We start from the raw sequence: 19,982 nt of genomic DNA, 5'->3' as shown, positions 1-19,982 counted from the left end.
CTGTTGTGAACTAGTCCTTCTCCCGGTAACTGAATGATAATAGGGTGGTGATTTGTACTAAGAGTCACTCTCTTGGTTCCTTGTTTTGTCATTTATTACTGAGCCTCCAGGGGGCTGTAAGAAGGAGCAGAGCTAAAAAAAATCAGTGTGATAATTACAGGGGAAGAGTTCAGAATATGATTCCTCTGTGGGATTGCTAAACAAAATACGTTTGTCACCTCTGAACCCAATTGAACTAATAGCCCAATGCTATCCCCCCTCCCCCGTGTGCTGGTGCAGCCACACCAAAAACAGGTGTGCTAAAACTAGTGGAGAGTGGATCAGGAGGCTTCAACAGTGAAAGGGGATTTAAATCCCCTTACACCAGGGTAAGCCTCCCTCTCCACAATGGGTCTCCGTGGACATGTCCTAGCGATTTTGCTAGTACATGTCTGTGGAGAGAGAAGAGGGGGAAGGCTGCAGGAAAGGGGAATAGGATCAAACACACAACACTGCTGCTGGATCCACGTTCACCACTCCTGTTATGCCCCCCTCCCTGCCCCATTTTGCCCTGCCCCACCCCTTTCTGCCCTCCCCCATAAGTGGCATCACTAGGGTTGGCGTAACCCAGTGTGGGAGGCCAGTCCGTCAAGCCCATGATGGACCTCCACCCATGCAGTAGATGGGGCAGTGGGTGTGGTGATGCACCTTTGCCCTGCCCTGCTGGATTTTTGGCTATGACTCAAGTCACTCATCTTTTTTGATACATGTGTCACACAGTGGGAGAGCCAGCATGGGAATGTCAGAGAAATAAGCCAGGCATCCCATTTTCAATCGCTGTAGGAACAGTCTCCCCTCACTCCCCCTGCCTCCTTCTCCTCCTCCCTGGGCTTCTGAAAGCCACTTGGCTGACCAACCCTCTCCCCTTCCTATGGCTGACCAACCCTCTCCCCTCTCCCTCATCCAGAGAAAATAGATCAGGCAATCCTTCCTTTGTCCAATGAATCAGCCATTCCTTGGACAAGAGGCTGCTCCTGCCTCCCTCCCTCATGAGCCGACTGGACCTACATTCATCTTCCCCTGCCTCGTGCTCAATTCAGCTACCCCAAATAAAAACCTGAATGCTTCCTCCTTCCCTTACCTTCTCCCCAGTCCCTGCATCTGGTTGGAACTCACCTACCCTGCTGTTTGCGCCAGTCAATGCCAGCTTCTGGATCACTGCACGAGATGCTGCGTGCAATGTGGAAGCCACAAAGAAAGTAGGCAAGCACACCGTGATACAGACAGACTTGAGACTGTGCATGTGAGGACTCATTTCCAAGTCAGTGGCCCCAAACTCCAATTGCCCTGAGTCATAGAGAAGTGTGACTCGGGTCAGGCACGAGTCACACAAACACGTGTTTGGCAACTCTGACTCAAATTAATTGACCAAGTTCCCATCCCCGGTGAGCTGACACTTTGGAATGGCCACAAGTTCTGCAGCAGTCAATGAGGGATCAGGTTAGAACTGCCAAGACTCTACAGGCGTCATAGTCACTGCCACCCTGTGAAGCTTGAGTAACTTTCTGTAGATTTGGGCCAGAGAAACGTATGTTGCTCATGAAATTCCTAGCTGCAGTGAATCTAAAATGCAGTTGGAAGATCAAAACATCTATGGGTGAAAGGAAAGAACCGAGGCCCAAGGTTTGGGGACAGCTCTCAGGTCACACACAAACATCAGCAGAGCAAGTGTGGCAGCAATTCCTACCATAGTGTTTCAAACAGGTGTTTCCAAATATATTGCAATGTTGAGATTGTCCCTTCATTGTAGGGTTGACTTGTGATTCATTCCTTGAAAGTGCAAGTAATTTGGGTCGTTTAAATGGCTTTTGCTTGATTACCCCCAACTAGGTCATCCCGGACAGATACAAATGTCCATACATACAAATGTATGTCAGATACAAAAAATTTAAACATTTTTTAAATTATTATTTAGAAAATACTAAAACAAGATTCAGTCAAAATGTTCAGGCTACATCTGCAAGCAGAAAAAGAGGAGAAAAATATTTGCGTATACTTAGAGAAACTACTAATATACTGACATAGTTCTAGGCGCATCGTATTATATATTTAATATTTTCTCCTAATTAACTGTTCCCTGTTGTTCAGCTCAGGCTTCAGTGCAATAATATAACATTTGGGGAAGAAGATACAACCCAACAAGCCAGCACTGGAGGCTAAAATGGAGAAGATCTCCACAGCTACTGTGAATTTTCCCTTGGTGCTTGTGTAGGTTGGTACAAAGGATAACCAAACACTGCAAAAGACCAACATGCTGAATGTGATGAACTTGGCTTCATTGAAACTGTCTGGCAACTTTCTAGCAAGGAAAGCCACGGTGAAACTGATCAAAGCTAGGAAGCCCATGTAGCCCAGGACACAGTAAAACATGCTCACAGACCCCTCATTACATTCTAGTATGATTGCCGCACTCATTGAGTACATGTCAGTGTCTGGGAATGGAGGAGAAGTTGCCAGCCACAGAACACAAATGACAACTTGGATAAGGGAGCAATAAAGGACCACAGAATAGGACATCCTTGCCCCCACCCATTTCCGCATCCTGCTTCCTGGTTTGGTAGCCATGAATGCCAAAACAACAGTGAAGGTTTTTGCTAGCACACAAGAAACAGCCACCGAGAAGATGATGCCAAAAGCAGTTTGTCGGAGGAGACATATCGCCTTCTGAGGCTGGCCAATGAATAGCAACGCAGTAAGGAAACAGAGTAGGAGGGAGTTTAGCAGAATGTAGGTGAGGTTCCGGTTGTTGGCTTTCACAATAGGGGTGCTGTGGTGCTTCACAAACGTTCCAAGTACCAAAGCTGTGGATACGGAAAAGGAAACAGATATAATAGCTAAACTGATTCCCAAAGGTTCTCCGTAAGACAGGAAGTGTATATCCTTGGCAATGCATAAATCCTGGTTCTTGTTTGGATAGTGATCTTGTGGGCACTTGAAACAGTCATCCAAGTCTGAAAAGTGAAAAGATTTTGTCTCAATTTGCTCAAGCAATGGTCTATTATCCAATAATATGAGTGAATTATGATCGTGATGGATGACAGAAAGGAGGGGGCTTGATAACATACTGGTAGGGGTTTCTTTTTGTTGTTGTTGTGTGCTTTTGTGAAAAAAGATTAAAACACAAAACACCACCTTTTTGATGTTAAAATATCTGAATAAAAACACAAAACACAGCATTTTGATGTTTAAGATATTTTGCAGAAATTATAATATATTACTTTTCCAGTTCCCTGTTCCCGGAGAGGTTGGAGGGGCTTCAAGCTGCTCCGCTCTCCTTGGACTTGTGCCACCTCTGGAGGTGGTGCAGGCCCGAGGAGACCCATAGGGACCAGAGTGCCTTACCCAGGGATAAGGGGAAAAGTTTCCCCTTGCCTCTGGCTGAGCCGATTCTGGCCCCCATCCTGTGGTGGATACAGCACAAGCCTTTTGGCTTGCCTGTTCAAGTACCGAGTAGGATTGCGCCTTAAATGCTCAGCCTGTTAATTTAAATATCACTGAATGTTCAAGTAGACAGATAACTTTTCAATCAGCATCTCAAGGTCAATAAAGCAAATGCTGGAGAAAAAGATTGTTAATGTTCTATTACAGGTGTCTCTAAACTTTTTGGCAGAAGGGCCGTATGAAATATCTGGCAGTGTCGAGGAATGGAAAAAAAAATTAAATATAAAATTGAAATAAATACTTTAGAGATTGAACTTAGATGAATGAATAAATGAATGGGCTCAAATGTCCAGGACTTCTCCAAGCACCAACACAGCCCAAGAAATAAAGCACACACCTAAATGGGTCCCCATTCCCCCACCCCACAAACACAATTCCAGTTGTGTTTGGTCAACTGGGCCAGAGGACTCTCCAACCATACCATATGCTGTAGCCCTCAGTCTGACGTGGAAACCGATCTCTCAGACATCTTCCCTGAGGCTTGGAAATGGAGCTGCAACATGACATCTCTTACCTTTCTGGTTAGAAATCTTCCCTTCTGAACATGGGATGCAATCGTAACAGCAAAATGGCTTCTCTTCTTGTTGTCTTCTGAAATAACCAGGGTGGCAACTGGCAGTACACACAGAAAGGGGCAATGCCTGTTCATAAATGGAAAACATACAGTAGCAGTACGTAGAAAATGCATTTGAGGAATTTACATCACATTAGTTGATTGATGTTTGACCAAGTGGGCCTTTGGATGGTGGCTTACTAACAACAAGTTGAACAAGATTTACTTCTCCATAGATGTCCTTTCAGCAGCAACACAATAAATAACATTAAATAAATAAGCAAAGCGTTTTTTGTCCTGAACCCCTCCCTCAACTCAGATTGATATTGTTGTACCCTGCCCCGAAGGGCAGCACCAGTGGGTAGACAGGGGTGGGTCTGTCCAGTGCCGCTGAGACCAAATAAGCAAGACACTGAGAGGTGGAAGGCCATGAAGGCTGTTTATTATTTCAGCAAGACACATCTGTGGCCTCTGGGAGACTCAGCTCAAATCCAGAAGGCCCTATTCAGAGGTGTGGGACACTTTTTATACGATTCTCAGCTCTTTGTTTGAAGTCTAGACTTCTTATTCGCTGAAAATCCGCATCATAGATGGGGCAAACTCTTAATAGGCTGTAGAAAACCTAGAAAATAGGCTGTAGAAAAATGTGGGTCGCAAAGAAGTCTCCAAGAACAAGGAATTTCACTACCTTGGGCCTCAAATGAAAAGGCCCTGTCCTTACGATCCCAAAATGTGGAACTAATGGATAAGAATGGGCTCCTGGAAATGATCTCCATTGATAACTCTTTGGGCTTGAAATGAAGTATAGGTGGTGCCTCGGGAGCAGCAGGGGATCCATTTCAAGACCCCCTGTAGATACTAAAATCTGCAGATAATCATATCCACAGTTCTCCCCACCTGCTGTCCTCTGAACATGACCAGAGCTGTGTTCCAGATAATGATGCTCAGTGTCTTCTTAGGTCTTAACATTTTTCTTGGCCAAACAGTAAAATGACATAGCAGGACATACACACTGTGTATTGAAAACCAAGTGCTTCTCCATTGAAATTCAAATTATGCATAAAAATGTGTGTCCATTCAACACTGGGAGATTTTTCCCAATCACCTGAGGCAGCTCCTACCTGGTTAAAACTGCTGGGCCATATGATGGCATCATCATGAATGGTGAGTGCTTTGTCAGGGGATGCTTGAGGATCCATCTGTCCAACTTTCACTCTCTGAAAGGACTGGTTTGGGAAAGTCACCCAGTTGATAATATCAAAGCCAGCTACCAGTTCCCCATTCTGATTAAATGAAATCTTGTCCCCAGCACTGTTGTTAAATGACACTCTCTTTAGAAAGTGGTGGAGCTGGATCAGAAAAGAAAGCTCAAAGAGTTTCCCTGAAGATGTCAATGGACAACATATTCAGCTACCCTTACACAGTAGAACTAGTGGTTGATCTAGCACACTAACCTCAGGTGTCCAGGGTCTCATGTAAAAGTCTCATAAACTGCTACATGGGATCACTTATCCAGATTTACCGGGAACAGAAGTTGATTTCTTCCGTATACAAAATATGGTCAATATTGCCAAGATATTCTTCATTAAACAGACCATATAGCTGTAAAGTATTGGACCCTATATTATTCTTGTTCATGCTAGCAGCATCTTTCTTATTCTCTTGGAGTTTGGGCAGATTCAAAAGTATATGTATGGAGTGATTGCTCCATGGGATTTTCTAAATGTATGCTTTTTCTAGTAGGAGCAGAGCAGTGAGCATTTTTGTGGCGGTAAGAAAGGACAGGTGCTCCTGTACCCACAGAGAATCCATTCCAGGCTCCCCTGTGGATACAGAAACTGTGAATATGAGGGAACCTTATACTTACTGTACTCTACTCCAACCACCCATCCCATACCCATTGCCTTCCATTTCTTCATTAGCAAGTACGCATGTTTCTTGCTTTTACAGATGCTAGAATGTGACAAGCAGGCAGGGCCTGCATGCTAGGGGCACACAGGAAACAGGAAGTCTGTTAACAGGAAACAGGAAGTCTGCTTGCTTATATAAAATGGAAAGTAATGCGCATGGGGGCCCCATGGAGAGCTGCAGATAATGGAATCTACAGATTTGTGGATACGAGGTGGGGTGGATGCCTGTAATGCACTTATAGTATACCCCAAGAGATATAGGGTATACAGTAATAATCCTCAATTTTTCTAGGTTGCAGACTATATAATTACTTTAAAGAAATGAAAAGATACGTGAAAGATTAATATATAGTATATTGAACTTGTGAGAAGAATGAAGGCAAGTTCGTGAAAACCTTCTCAAGAAACAATTTCCGGAAACACAGACCAGTGGGCCTGCACTGTATCCAGTGCACGTTTTGGGCTGCTCATGGGTCAACTCGAGGCAAGGGAAGGCTTTTCCCCTTACCCCAGGGAGAGCCACAGCAGTCCAGTGGGGCTACTTGGATCTGCACCACCTAAAGAGGTGGTGCAAATCCAAGCAACCTGGGCCTGCCTTGGGCCCCTTGGAAAAGGACTAGGATTGGGCATAAGTGTACCCTGGAATGCCTGCCGCCCACCCTTCCACCATCCTGAAACGCCTCCGCCCCACACCCACCCTCCACACACCCCTCCCAGCCCCTGCACCGACAGAGCTCGGCTGATGCAAACTCACCATCCCCGGGGCCCAGGTCAGTGCGGGGAGACCAGCACACATCCGTGAGCCAGCCTAGCTCCCCTTATGTCAGCCTGAAAGTGCTTCATGGCACTTCTATGATGACGTTGGGCTGGTGCAAGGGACTTAGGTTGGCCCCAGGGTGCCTCTGGATTGCGCCCCAAGACATGTTATTCTATCCACAGGTATTGTTCGCTGCTGTCTCCGTTTCACATGAAACCATACCTGCCATGGCTGCTGATTCTGAAGTTTTATTTTTGCCCGGTGCTGAAGTTTGCTTGATTGCATATCATGTAAGGCATGGGCCACAGCATAGACAGCGTTGTAGATGTTGTAGCTGTGACCAGTCATGCTCATGTCAAAGAAAGCCCCAGGAAGGCTCTCCAGTTTCTCTTTCCCGGTGCATAGTGTCTTAGCTTCCTCACCACCAAATTGATTTTGAAACGTGCAGTCAAAAGCCTGTGCCCAGAAATCCCTCAAAAATTCATCTTCTGTGGTGGAGAAATGGTTTCTAGTTTGAAGGAAATTTTGGAATCCAAACACTTCATTTGAGTGAACTGCAAAAGAAAGAGCACCACAAAGTGCTTGTATGTCCCAACTCCTTTGGAAGTGCAGGGCTGTGAGCTCCATTTGGACTGTCATAATCCAGATCTTACCTTTGGGCTCTGCGACCACGAATTCTAGTTCTGGTAAATGCAGCAACAATCGGAATTGTAATATATGTTCTTCATACACAAGCACTGCATTAGCCATGCTGCTCATTGAAAGATGATATATTCTCGTCATCTGGTACACTAGGTCATAAATCTCAGCAAGAGAAATTGGCACTATTCTTTCTACAAAGTCAACACAGACTCCGCTCAGAGGATACATTTCAAGTACAGCCTGTACAAATCTGTGCCCGTTGTCATCATTTGCAGCAAGGACCCCGATCCAGGTCCACTTGAAATGCAGGAGTAGTTGAAGAATTCCTTGATATAGGTAGGCTTCACTTGAAACCATCTGGTAGTAGGAAAGGGGTTCAGAGTTATCTCTCATCTGAGTTGAGCCATATGTAAACTACAAGAAAAGGAAGTGGATGAGTGGGGAGGAAAGTGAAAAATAAAACTTATCAAAATGATTTGTAATGGTTTAAGAAACAGTTCCTAAATGATAATGGTTACCACACTTCCAATTGGTGTCTTTAGTAAATAATTAAAAACAAGGAGGATTCAACAAATATGTGATATCCTAGTTTATACTCAACATGTCCTTTTCTGTTTCCAAATCACAGAGTCACACCTGGAGTAAATTTAGACTTGAACATATCATTGCATTGCCATGTTACACCCAGACAGCCCACCTGTGGAATTTTGTAGATAGACAGGATGCTTGCCACATAGAGGGACGTTTCAGGGTATAGAGTCCCAATGACTGCTATGGAATTGTTCTGGATGCTACAACTGTAGTTGGGGATAAACCTGTCGTGTGTAGAGAGAAGTTCCATTGTAGCCTGATAGGTCCACCAAGAAATGTGGTAATTGTCATAGATCCAGAAGCCCAAGGTGACATTTTTCAAGATCTGTTGGTTTGCATTGATCTCCTTTACAGCAAATACCAAAGCCAGGATATGCTGGTAGTTCTTCATTACTACACTACAATGAGAATCACATCCTGTATCACATATCAATTTTGCACTTAACAAAATCATTGCCATTGAGTTCCTCTTCACCAAGACATCTGCTTCAATAAATGAAATCATCTCACTTAAGTTTGTCTCTTTTATGATCAGACACAAAACCATGAATCAGGGGCAGATCCAGTGTTGTTGTTTTTTTTGGGGGGGGGGGACGACGACCATGAGCACTAACAACTCCAGCGCCAAAGTCAACCGGGCAGGTAGACCTGGGCTCCCACCTGGACTTTGAGTCTAGCTCTACTGGTTGGGTAGACCAGATGAACTTTTGTCCTCTGTGGCTGAGGTTTGCTGGATGAGTAGACCTGGGCTGCTGCCCAGACTGGGAGCCCATATCTACCAGCCGGGTAGACCTGGGCTCTCATTCTGCCTCTTCCAGGCTGGTAGACCTAGCTTCCTGGCTGTGTTTGGGCTGACTATATAAAATCCTAGCAGGGCTAATTACCATCTGTAGAACTGACTTACTTGACAATTTGACATACACATGCACACAGACACACAGAGAGAAGAACAGAAAAAGACATTGTTCTCACACTGGTTCATCAAAGACTGACTGACGGGGATGTTCATGGAAGTTTCCTCGCTCTGTAGCTATGAAGATGTGAGAGGTGATGCCACCAATGACCAGCTCACCAGGTTGCAAGTAGCTGCGAAGAGCTAAGAGAGGATCTCCAGTATTGCAGTTCACCACACTAGTTTTGCAGCTCACATGGGGCAGCAGCAACAAGAGCAGCAAGACCATTAATGCCACCATCCCGGATGCAAAGGTTTCCTAAAGGCTGCTGCTAGAGACTCCAAGAGAGTCCAAGAGAGTCTCTTGGAGTCCAAGAGAGTCTCCAAGAGAGTCTCTAGCAAAGACTGCTATAGACTCCAAGAGTACACCAGTCAGTGCCTGCTTTGAATGGTCATTCCCTCGTATTCGGATGTGGAGGCTGATGTATCAAAGATCAGAAGGATGAAATCTTGCCTCTCTTTTGGGCCTAGCCACAAATCTGCATTGTTGGAGGGATATTTCTATTTTCTGTTGGCCTATAGTTGACTAGTGATCATTGACCCTCCATGGAGTTTAAGAAGGAGCTGAAGTAATCATCATCATTTTGATAATTACAGAAGGAGCAGTTCCACCTGTGCTTCTTTATCTTTCCTCTGAGGCCTTGCTGAAGGAAACATGTTTGCCATCTGCAAACACAAGTCTTCTCCAAATCAGTCATGGGACAGAAGTAAATAGTTAGACTGTATGAGATTGAGCGACAAGAGAATGCTGCATCAAAATGAATGGATGTCATCCAAAATATATAGGATGACATATACGTGCAGGGCAATATTTCTCAAACTCTCTGTGAGACACAAAACCATGAATCAGGGTCAGATCCAGAGTTGTTGTTTTTTGGGGGGACGACGACCATGAGCACTATCTGTGAGAGTTTGGGAGCCTGGAAGTGCTTGCATGGGTAGGAGGAAGGCAGTGATCATGCTGGTGTGGAGGGGTGCAGGCACACTTCCACTCACCCTCGTCTGCAGCAGCTTCCTGGGGGTCAGGGAAGCCTGTCACCAGCCTCAGCAAGGCTCTCCATGCAGCGCAGACCCCTGCAAAACACAATCGCGACCAGTTCTTGTTTCTCGATTGCAAAACCAGGGTTCTGTGCTGCGTGGAGAGCCTTGCTGAAGCTGGTGCCAGGCTCCTCCAAGTCCTCGGAGGCTGCTGCAGTTGCGGGTGAGTGGAAGCGTGCCCCTAAGCCCTGATCTGAGGCGCGATTCAGGAGATGGCATCTCTGCCTTCCCCTTCCTTGCCCCTTAAGGGCGAAGAACCCAGGGCACTCAGGCTGGGGCGTTATGATGCCCCAGTTTGAGAACCACTGGTGTAGGGGAAATGGAACTGGCGTTTATTATTATGATTTTTACTTTAACATTTCTATACCACCCTGCCTCCAAGGAGCTTAGGGCAGTGCACATAGCTCCTCTCCTCCTTTTGCCATCACAGCAACCCTCTGAGGTAGATTAGATGACTGGCTCAAGAGCATGAAATAATCATGGAAGCATCATGGCTGAGCAGGGATTTGAACATGGATCTTCCAGATCTAAGTTCAGCATCCAAACCACTACACATCCTGAGTAGTAATAAGACATACTTCATCTCACACTATCTTGATAGCGGAACTCCCGCCCCTCTTTACCGGAAATCCCGTCCCCTGAGGGGGTTCAAGTGACCCCTCAAACAACTTCTCCCGTCCCCACCAACCACTAGGGAGGGAATTTGTAGCGCCCTGATATTTGGTTTGGCGGGAAATGGAGCCTGCCAATAAAGTGTTGGAAAGGGGTTCATGTGACCCCTCAAACAACTTCTCCTGTCCCCGCCAACCGCTAGGAAGGGGTTTTGTGGTGCCCCGACATTTGGTTTGGCAGGAAAAGTAGCCTGCCAATAAAGTATTGGAAAGGGGTTCATGTGACCCCTCAAACAACTTGCCCTGTCCCCGCCGACCACTAGGAAAGGGTTTTGTGGTGCAGGGATATTTGGTTTGGTGGGAAATGGAGCCCACCAATCAAGTGTTGGAAAGGGGTTCATGTGACCCCTCAAACAACTCGCCCAATCACCGCAGACCAATAGGTGAAGGTTTCGCAGCTCTCGGAACACCAAAGGGACTCAGTGGGAAAAGGGGAATGGGAACAGGCCTGGGCATGCCCCTGTATTTAAGTCCCTGGCCTTCGGGGGAGGGAGAAAGCCGTTCAGCCTGTTGCGGCCATGGCATCCCTTCTGAAAAGCACACCCGCTTCGCCTTCTGGGATGGAGACTCCCCAGATGCCCTCTGAGTGTGAAAGCCACGCTCAGCAAATGATCAAGATGGATAGCCCTGAAGACCCGGAGACTGTGCAGCCTACTGGGGTGGAGACCCCGGTCAGACACGCTCATTCTCAAAGCCCACCCGCTTCACCTTCCAGCGTGCTCAGATCAGTCTTTGAGAGTCTTCCCCACATGGCTTCAATCTCTGAGCATTTGACGGGATCTCCACCGAGGAAGAAAAGCCGCTGCTTTGAAATTGATGTGAGTGACGAATTTCGTAGACCGATACCTATGGAGCTTCTTTACAAGGTAGCATGGGATAAAGAGACGTGGGATAAAGGGGCGTTTTCCCCCAATCGGCTGTGACTGTGGGTTTGTGCTTTTGCACACAGTGTCCAAGTTTTCTGAGGCAGCAGCAATGAAGATTGCACAGGTAACATTTTTTTACAGACATGTTTGATATTATTGTTGTAATAATGGGCTAGAAAGACAGAAATATTAGAAATCAAGTTTGTTTTTATATTTTTTTAAAGGAATACCCAGAGGAGAAAGAATGTTCCGGTTCTCCAAAGACCCAGAAGGTTGAGCAGCAAGTTCCAGGAAATCAAGAAGGCCGTACAAGTTTCCGTGATATTTTAGGCCTTCAGAAGACCCCCGTGTAGCATTTCAGCCCAAATTGCCGCTCAGGCGCTATGAAATCACTAATCAGAGCTACGATGTATGTGATTCTTAAGCACTGCTATAGGGTGCCTACTTGACTGCTGCATTGGTTGTAAAATTAAATCCAAGGATAAGGAAGCCCATGATTGCAGAGATTGGAATAATTTTGATAGAATAGGTTTCTTCCAAGTTGTGTGTAAAAGAATCTACCTGCAGGCAATTCTGAACACTGTGATTAATATAGCTTACAGTTTACGATTTTTCCATGTGACCACCACAACTGTTGATTATATTTTAAGCCTGTTCGCTAGCATGAATGCCTTTCCTGATCCCCTGGAGTGCCTTGATACAATGATGAGTGAGGTAGATTACACTTACCTTGAGTATGTACAACCCATGGTTTCAAAAAAAAGTATCAAAAGTTTCTTGCAAGAGGCCACTGCTGTCTAAGTGTTTGTGACAAGTGAAGGAAATGTAAGAAAACCTTTATGCCTTACAAAGCAATGTCTGTTCAAAAAAAAAATAAAAGAAATGGAAGACCCACAATGTTTGCTTTTTGGAGGGGGAGGAGTGGGTGCGTGGCGGGGTTGAGGGAGGAATGAACCAATAGGAATTGGCTTTCAGGAACATGTCTGGGCATGCCCAGCAGCAGCCATGTATTTAAGATACTGGCCTGAGTGTAAAAAAAAAAAAATGGAGACCATAGACGGGCAATGCTTAGGTAAAATATCAATTTTTATAATGCCGTGGATCCGTGTAGTAATTCACTCGAATGGGGTACACACAGGGATAATTTAACTGAAAAGGTTCCCCTTGAGAGTAAAGAACCAGAGCCCTGTATTGGACCTACAGAGGGGTTTTTTTACAGGGGTAATTCTCTGCCCGTCAGCCAGGAAATAGAAACGGATTCAGCACCCTATTGGACGCAATCCATGGTAAGCAAGTGTTTGGGGGGGGGCATGGGGTGGTTTCGATATTGGGTACATGGGGTGCAGTGGTAATAATTTGCATATTTCTTTTAAATAACCAGATGCGGGAACTAGATGTTGCACCACTAGACTGTTCGGCTGATGGGGATACCAGTGAAGATATCTGGAAAGTCCCAAAGAAGACAAAGCCCTGGTGTCCGTGCATGTCTGTATGTAAATTTTACTGGATGGGGGGATCTGAAATATATACACACGGGTATTTTTAAATTAACCTCAACCACTGAGGAAAATGTGAGCGGGGTTGATGAGACATGATTTTTTTGTCTTGTCTAGGAAATTGAAGAGGCTGTTGGGGGTCTTGAAAAACTGAGTCTCAGTGAACTGTTATGCCACTCCTGCTCCTCTAAAATTCTGGAGGAATGAAAATAATTGTGAAGAAAAAATAAAATCGAATTACGTTATGTGATTGTGCGTGTTTCTGTGCTAACTGGAGCCATGGAAAAGCATGAGGAAATTTAAAAAAATATATATATTATATACCTGAGGCGGTTGGGAGCTTTGGAGGGGTAAACAGCCTCTTTCAAGAGGCCAAAAAGTATAGTAAAACTCTGACTCAAAAACATATTTGGGAGTGGCTTGCAGAGCAAGATGCTTACACACTGCATAAGCAGCCTCTAGTGCGATTTAAGAGAAACAAAACGGTTGTTTCGGGAATGGATGCACAATGGCATGCCGATTTAGTGGACATGCAGCAGTTTTCTAAGTACAACGAGGGGCACAAGTACATTTTAACGGTGGTGGATATACTTTCTAAATACTCATGGGCCAGAAGCTTGAAAGACAAAACAGGCAGACAAGTGGCTGCTGCTTTTCAGCACATTTTTCAAACAGGGGAGAATGCCACGCAAACTGCAGACTGATTCTGGTAAAGAATTTCTAAACCGGACTGTGAGAGAACTATTAAAAAAACATTGCGTCCATCACTTTGTTACAGGTAATGAGGTCAAAGTGGCTATTGTGGAACATTTTAATAAAACCTTAAAAACAAAAAATGTGGAGATTTTTCACAGCTAACAACACTTTTAGATATACGGAAGTGTGGCCGTGACTTATATGCAGTTATAACCTCACAGTGCACAGAACGACCAGGGTACGGCCTGCGGATGTGAACCATTCCAATGCCATGTCTGTCTGGAAAACAGTGTACGGAGACTGGGGTAGAGGGAGAAAAGAGGTTTCTGTGTTCAGAAAAGGAGATCATGTGAGGATCTCTAAGCCGAGGGGGGTATTTGAAAAAGGTTACGAACAAAGCTTTACCACAGAGATTTTCATAGTTGACCAAGTCAGCAGCAAGGGGAGAAGACCTGTGTACAGCTTAAAAGATTATGGGAGAGAGAGCATTGTGGGGACTTTCTATCCTGAAGAATTACAGAGAGTGAGGACGGAAGAGGATAGGGTTTATAGGGTTGAAAAAGTTCTAGCTACAAGGGGGAGGGGTAAGAAAAAGCAACACCTGGTGAAATGGTTACGTTGGCCTGACAAATTCAATAGTTGGGTCGCAGACTCTGAGTTGTGTGAAGCTAAGTAGCAGAAGGGGGGAAAAGAAAAATGGTGGAAAATGATTTTTACATCACCCTTCCTAGCAACGCCTGCAATAAAATATTTCAACAAAACAACAGTGGTGCCTTCACAATCCATCTGGTATGCTCCCTGGATCTGCCAGGGGAGTGGGAAGTGGGATTAGCGGAGATACAGTACCCTCACAGCTGGGACACAGTCACAGATGATAGAAAGTTTCAAATTGATGCTGGAAGGACAGAATGGCTATTCACTCTTCGTAGGGGTTATTACGCATCAGTACCTGACATACTGGATAATATGAACAAGGTGATATCAAGCCATTTAAATCCACCACCTGATACATCTCTGACCTATGATTCTGTGGATAGGAAGGTCTATCTTAATGCTCTGCCGCTTTACAAAATTAAAGTAGAAGCGGAACTGGCCCATATTTTAGGGTTGGACACGGGCTTAGCCACCAGAAAATCAACCTTCACCATGGATATTACAGGGGGGTTTAGCACCCTGTACGTTCACACAGATATTATAGACCACCAGGTAGTGGGGGACTTTTATGTGCCTCTATTGCGATGTGTTCCTATTCGCGGGGAGAACGGTGAACAAGTCACAATCACTTATGATAGACCGCATTATGTAGTCGTAAACAGGGACCATATTGACACCATCACAGTGGAGATAAAGACAGACCTGAACAAAAACACGTCATTTCGTTTTGGCAAAGTGGTTGTGAAGCTGCACTTCCGTTCCCGGAAAAACAGGTTATTTTAAATCATGGTCCTTCTAAAACGTTACGGGGATCCCGCCCTTTATAGCAACTATTATAGGGTGCAGGCGGGGCAAGGTCTTCCAGGATTCCATGGAGCGCCTGTTATGTACAGGGAAGGGGTTGGAGGATTATGCCGAAGTCTTTTTCAAAAGGCGGTTCCCCTTTTGAGGAGGGGATTAGAGATTATTAAGCCATACATAAAATTCGCTGCCCACAATATTACCCGAGACGTGGTTGGGAACGTTTCTCAGGCTGTTTTGAATAAAGCTATTCTGCAAAGGGGGTTGGGGCTGATGTACACGAAAAGAAGGAAAGCGGTTAAAGGAAAAGCATCATGATCGCTGCTGACAGGTCCGCCCCGGCCCTTTAAAAGAAGGGCTAAAAGTCGCAGGATGGCGCAGAAGAGAAAAGCTGGGAGACCGAGGTGTAGAGAGAGAGCCCTCTCTAGAGAAATATTTTAAAACGATCATGGCCTTTATTCACGAGTGCTCAGAAGAGTGTACAAAATCTGAACTAGACAAAAACCTGCTGAAACATGTCTGAGCAAAACATCTTCAAGGGAACAGCAGGAAAGTGTGTTGAAGGGAACACCTCTTAGTAGCAAGAGATAGAAGAAGAGAGCAAGACAAACCCCTGAAAATGATCAATGGTGAGCGCTGTGCCTGTAATCTTTTACAGACAGAAGCATGGAATACTCTTTGAATGATGGACATGTGGGATTGCTAGATGGCAGAGAGAAGAAGGAAGTTCTCATGGATTTTACCTTCCATGGCTGTTGATCCTGAGGATTTCGTCTCTCTCCAGTCACCTCAGCCCATGACTGCATGGCGTGCAAAGCATGTGCCACAGCATAGACAGCATTGTAGATACTGTAACTGTGGCCAGTCATGCTCATTTCAAAAAAAGCCCCAGGAAGGCTCTCCAGTTTCTCTTCCCCGGTGCAGCTTTTCTCAGCTTCCGTGTTGACAAAGGAATTTGGAAATGTGCAATCAAATGCTTGTGCCCAGAAGTCCTCGATGAAACCATCTTCTTCAATTAAGAAATGATTTCTCGTCTGAAGAAACTTTGGGAATCCGAAGACTTGTTTTGAGTGAATGGTGAAAGACAGAGCCCCATGGAGGGCTCCTATATCCCAGGTCCTTTGATCTGGCAATGCAGTGAGTTCCATTTGGACTGTCATAATCCAGACTTTGCCTTTAGGCTTCAGAGTCTCCATTTCTATTTCTGCTATATAGAGCACGCCTCTTAAGTATATTATATGATCTTCATAGACAACAATTGTATTGGCATTACTCTTCATGGAAACTTGATGTATATTCCACAGACAATCCACGGTCTCATCATAACTCCCAAAATCAATTGTTTTGATTCTGTTTAAGAAGGCAACACAGATACTGTGCTGTGGAAATTCAGTGAGTAATGTCTGTACAAACCTTTCTCCATTCTCATTGTCTTTGGCGATGATTCCTATCCATGTCCACTGGAAATGTAGAAGTAGCTGAATAATCCCCATTAACTGGTAGGTTTCATTTGGGACCATCTGGTAGAAGGAAAGGGCTGTAATTTCGTCATTTGTGATCGGAGCAGAGCCATATGTTAACTACAAAAAGAAATAATGGGTGAGCAATTGGGGATGAAAGACAAGGAACACCTGGTTTTAATCATCATCCTCATCATCAACACCACCACCACCATCATCAACATACCAATTTTTGTCAAAATATGTTCACATAATAAGAGAACAATTAAAAAAAATAAAAATCAGAATGATTAAAAGCACACACACACACACACACACACACACACACACACACACACACACACACCTCCAGAGGATGCATACCCAGAATACTGATGTAAATAACTGTACAAATGACTATATTTTATTAAAGTAAGCTTTCTGGACCAATTTTGTAGAGAGTTTTTTTCATACAAAATTCCTGTAAGGTCTTCATCCTTTAATAAATATTAACCCATTTAACTAATATTCCTTGCATGCAAGTCTGCATGTTTATCTCAATATGACTCTGTCTTCATTCCTTAAAGGCATATATGGAAAGAGAAAGAAAGTTCAAAGGATGGATCAATTCCTCATGCTGCATCCACACGCCATACCTGTGGGACTTTGTAGATGCTCAAAATGTTGGACATGTGGAGAGAAGTCTGAGGGTAAAGACCACCAATTACTGACAATAGTATTTTCTGAATGCCACACCTGTAGTTTGGCATGAGTTTCTTCTGTGTTGAGAGAAGCTCCATTGTGGCATGATAGGTCCACTTTGCATGGTATCTATCAATGATGTAGAACCCCAAGGTGACATTTGGTAAGATCTGGTGGTTTTCATTTATCTCCTTCACAGTGTATGCCAAGGCTAAGGCATGCTGGTAGTTCTTTGCAATTACTCTACAATGAGAATCGTATGTCATATCACAGGGAAATTCTGTGTCTAGTAAAATCACCCCACTAATATGTTTCAGAAGAAAATAGTCATGACATCATTTGTTCAAATATTTCAGGAGTGTCAGTGAACTGAAGAATTTGATACAATCAGAGTGATTTAAAAGAGCTGTTGCAGCCTTCTGCGTGTGGATGGGACCTCCTTCTGGTGGGTGGCAACTTTGGATAGAAGTGAGATGCTGAAATTATCAGTTATAGTTTGTTAAAATGACTGGGAGTCCGACTAAAAACGTGTTCTAGCAGGGAAACCGTCAAGGAGAAAACTAAACAAGCAATGGCAAAGTCAAAGCAGGGATGTTAAAAGTAGGATCACAGAGAAGGCTGTGCAAAGAATGTTTCTAAATGTTTCTGTACATTCCATGAATATCCCTACAAGAAAAATGTGTGGACTGAGGAATGCCTTCCCCTGCTTAATTGTAGAAAAGGCCCTTCTGTTTGAACCCTGTCGTTTCCATAGCCAAATCCAATCCAACATTTTTGGGAGATTACAGATTTTAGGAATTAATTCTTTTGATCACAATGGAATCCTGTATGATTGCACCAACAAACTGATAATTTACTTCTTTCCTTGATGTCAGGAATGTGTAGACCACAAGTTCCTACTAGTTTTTTTTAAAAGAAACACAGTAAGGAAGGGGGACGACGACACCAAGGAGCAAGAGCTGATGTACTGCTTTGTCTGTGAGCTGGAAATCAGGACGTGCCTAGTTTGAATCTTGACTCTGCATAAAGTCACTAGGAGGCCTTACACATCACTTCCTCTCAGCACCTCAGATGCACCCCAGATGCAATATGGGGATAATAATTGTTACCATAAAATATGTTTGTAGAATACATGACAATAATACACACAAGACACTTTGAACAGACTGAAAATGGACAAGAGAAGGCTTACGTGCATGGGAGGCGTGAAGGGGTGTGTGTTAAGTTCTGGGTCGGTACTTATTAAGTATACACTCAATTACAACCACGTGGGGACAATCGTTCATTTCTTGCATTGCCATCACTAACCCCATTCTGTAGAACTGGCCCACCCGACTGTACAATCTACAGCCCAGTCTTATCCAGGCCTTGTGCTGACAGAAGCCGTGTTCTGGAAGTGCAAGACCCAGGTCACTGGCAGGGAAGTCACTGATGGGGCACAGGCCAGGTTGCCAATTGGCTCTTGGCTGTGGGAACTATTGGCACCCCCACCAGAGCAGATAAGTCAGCAGAGGGGGCGTTCTGGGGGAGGATGAGGGCAGGAATTGGGATCCACTGGGGGGCATGTTGAGGTTGAGCTGGGAGCGGATATCGGCAGCAGCGACAATGCTGATATCCTGTTCCCTCAGCCCAGGTTTGAGGCACCCCGCTGACCCATTTGGATCTATGCCAGCAAAAACGCTGGTGAAGATCCAAGTAGACCCTTTGTGGACAAGGCGATAGCAGAGTAGTAAAGTAAAAAGGTTTCTTACTTACTTCTCCATTGCTGCCTATTCCCAGGTGGCCCGTAGCGTGCTCTGGGATAGAATTGGGCTGCTAAACATAAAAACCTTAAGGAGGAAAAACAGTCTTACACAGAGTCACTTTTCTGTGACTGATGGGGATGCCCACTGAAGTCCATCAGCACATCAGGCTTGAAGACCAGGGAAGTCATGCCACCAAGGATGAGGTCACCTGGTTGAAAATACTTGTGGTGAATGGGGAGGAGGTCACTGATGGTGCACTTCACTTGATGAGCGTAGCATGTCATGTGCGGCAGCAGCAACACCAGCAGCAGACACACTGCTGCCACCATCCTCACTGCAAATATCTCAGGACACAGATGTCCTCATTCTCACATTATCCTTGGAGTCTTCAGGAATACACCAAGCCTGATCTGAGTAGACATTCCCACTACTCATACGCTACTCTGAAGACTGTGGTAGGACTCTGAAAATGTCACCTGTCACAATGATGGGAACCTGTCTGTCCCTGTCCCTACCCCCAATTCTGAATGTTACAGGGGGAATTTATACCGCTCATAACATTCTTCATTCTTTGTTCTGCAAGGGGTCACTGGGCTTTGCATCAACAGAGCCTCTAACAAGGACTGGAATTCACCACATTGATTGTGATAATTACAGGTGGAGAAAGAGGGATAAAATCAACTGTTATAATTCCTCTGTGGATTTCCTCAGAAAAAACAAGTTAGTTGTTATCGAAGGCAAATGTTCTATAACTCATTAGGGGGATAGCAACTTATGGAATGATTCACTGCACATATTGCCTACCAGAAAGTAAGACTAGGGCAATTTTAAATGTAATTGTCAAGGGCAGGGGTCTCCAACCCTGGCCCGTGGGCCACATCCAGCCCTCAACACCACGTTAAGCTGAATGATATGGCACTGGGGACAAAAAGTTTTTTCCCATGGTCCAGGGGAACAGAATTGATGTTTTTTTTGGGGGGGGGATTTTT

The 19,982-nt window shown here is 44.8% G+C and overlaps 1 protein-coding gene across 1 annotated transcript; it reads right to left on the bottom strand.

The window, feature by feature from the left end:
* Nucleotides 1-2,088: 2,088 nt before the first annotated feature.
* LOC136653337 (vomeronasal type-2 receptor 26-like) lies at nucleotides 2,089-9,126 on the bottom strand. Its single transcript, XM_066630247.1, has 7 exons — nucleotides 8,906-9,126; nucleotides 8,040-8,331; nucleotides 7,354-7,756; nucleotides 6,923-7,254; nucleotides 5,155-5,382; nucleotides 3,995-4,121; nucleotides 2,089-2,990 (listed from the first exon to the last, which is right to left on the bottom strand). Exons 1-7 carry the CDS (start codon nucleotides 9,124-9,126, stop codon nucleotides 2,089-2,091), a joined length of 2,505 nt encoding a protein of 834 aa, XP_066486344.1.
* Nucleotides 9,127-19,982: the final 10,856 nt, after the last annotated feature.

This window comes from Tiliqua scincoides, chromosome 5 (genome assembly GCF_035046505.1).
Source record: "Tiliqua scincoides isolate rTilSci1 chromosome 5, rTilSci1.hap2, whole genome shotgun sequence".
Lineage (NCBI taxonomy): Eukaryota > Metazoa > Chordata > Lepidosauria > Squamata > Scincidae > Tiliqua > Tiliqua scincoides.
The sequence above is the reverse complement of the archived record's forward strand: the minus strand, read 5'-3'. Positions and strand labels throughout refer to the sequence as shown.

What these genes read in the sequence shown, in the direction of transcription:
- LOC136653337 (XM_066630247.1), bottom strand. Translation starts at nt 9,126, where the DNA reads ATGGTGGCATTAATGGTCTTGCTGCTCTTGTTGCTGCTGCCCCATGTG. An exon ending in CGTGGTCGCAGAGCCCAAAG is followed by an intron (nt 7,255 to 7,353) that starts GTAAGATCTGGA and finishes TTTCTTTTGCAG; the next exon opens with TTCACTCAAATGAAGTGTTT. An exon ending in GAAGATTTCTAACCAGAAAG is followed by an intron (nt 2,991 to 3,994) that starts GTAAGAGATGTC and finishes TTCACTTTTCAG; the next exon opens with ACTTGGATGACTGTTTCAAG.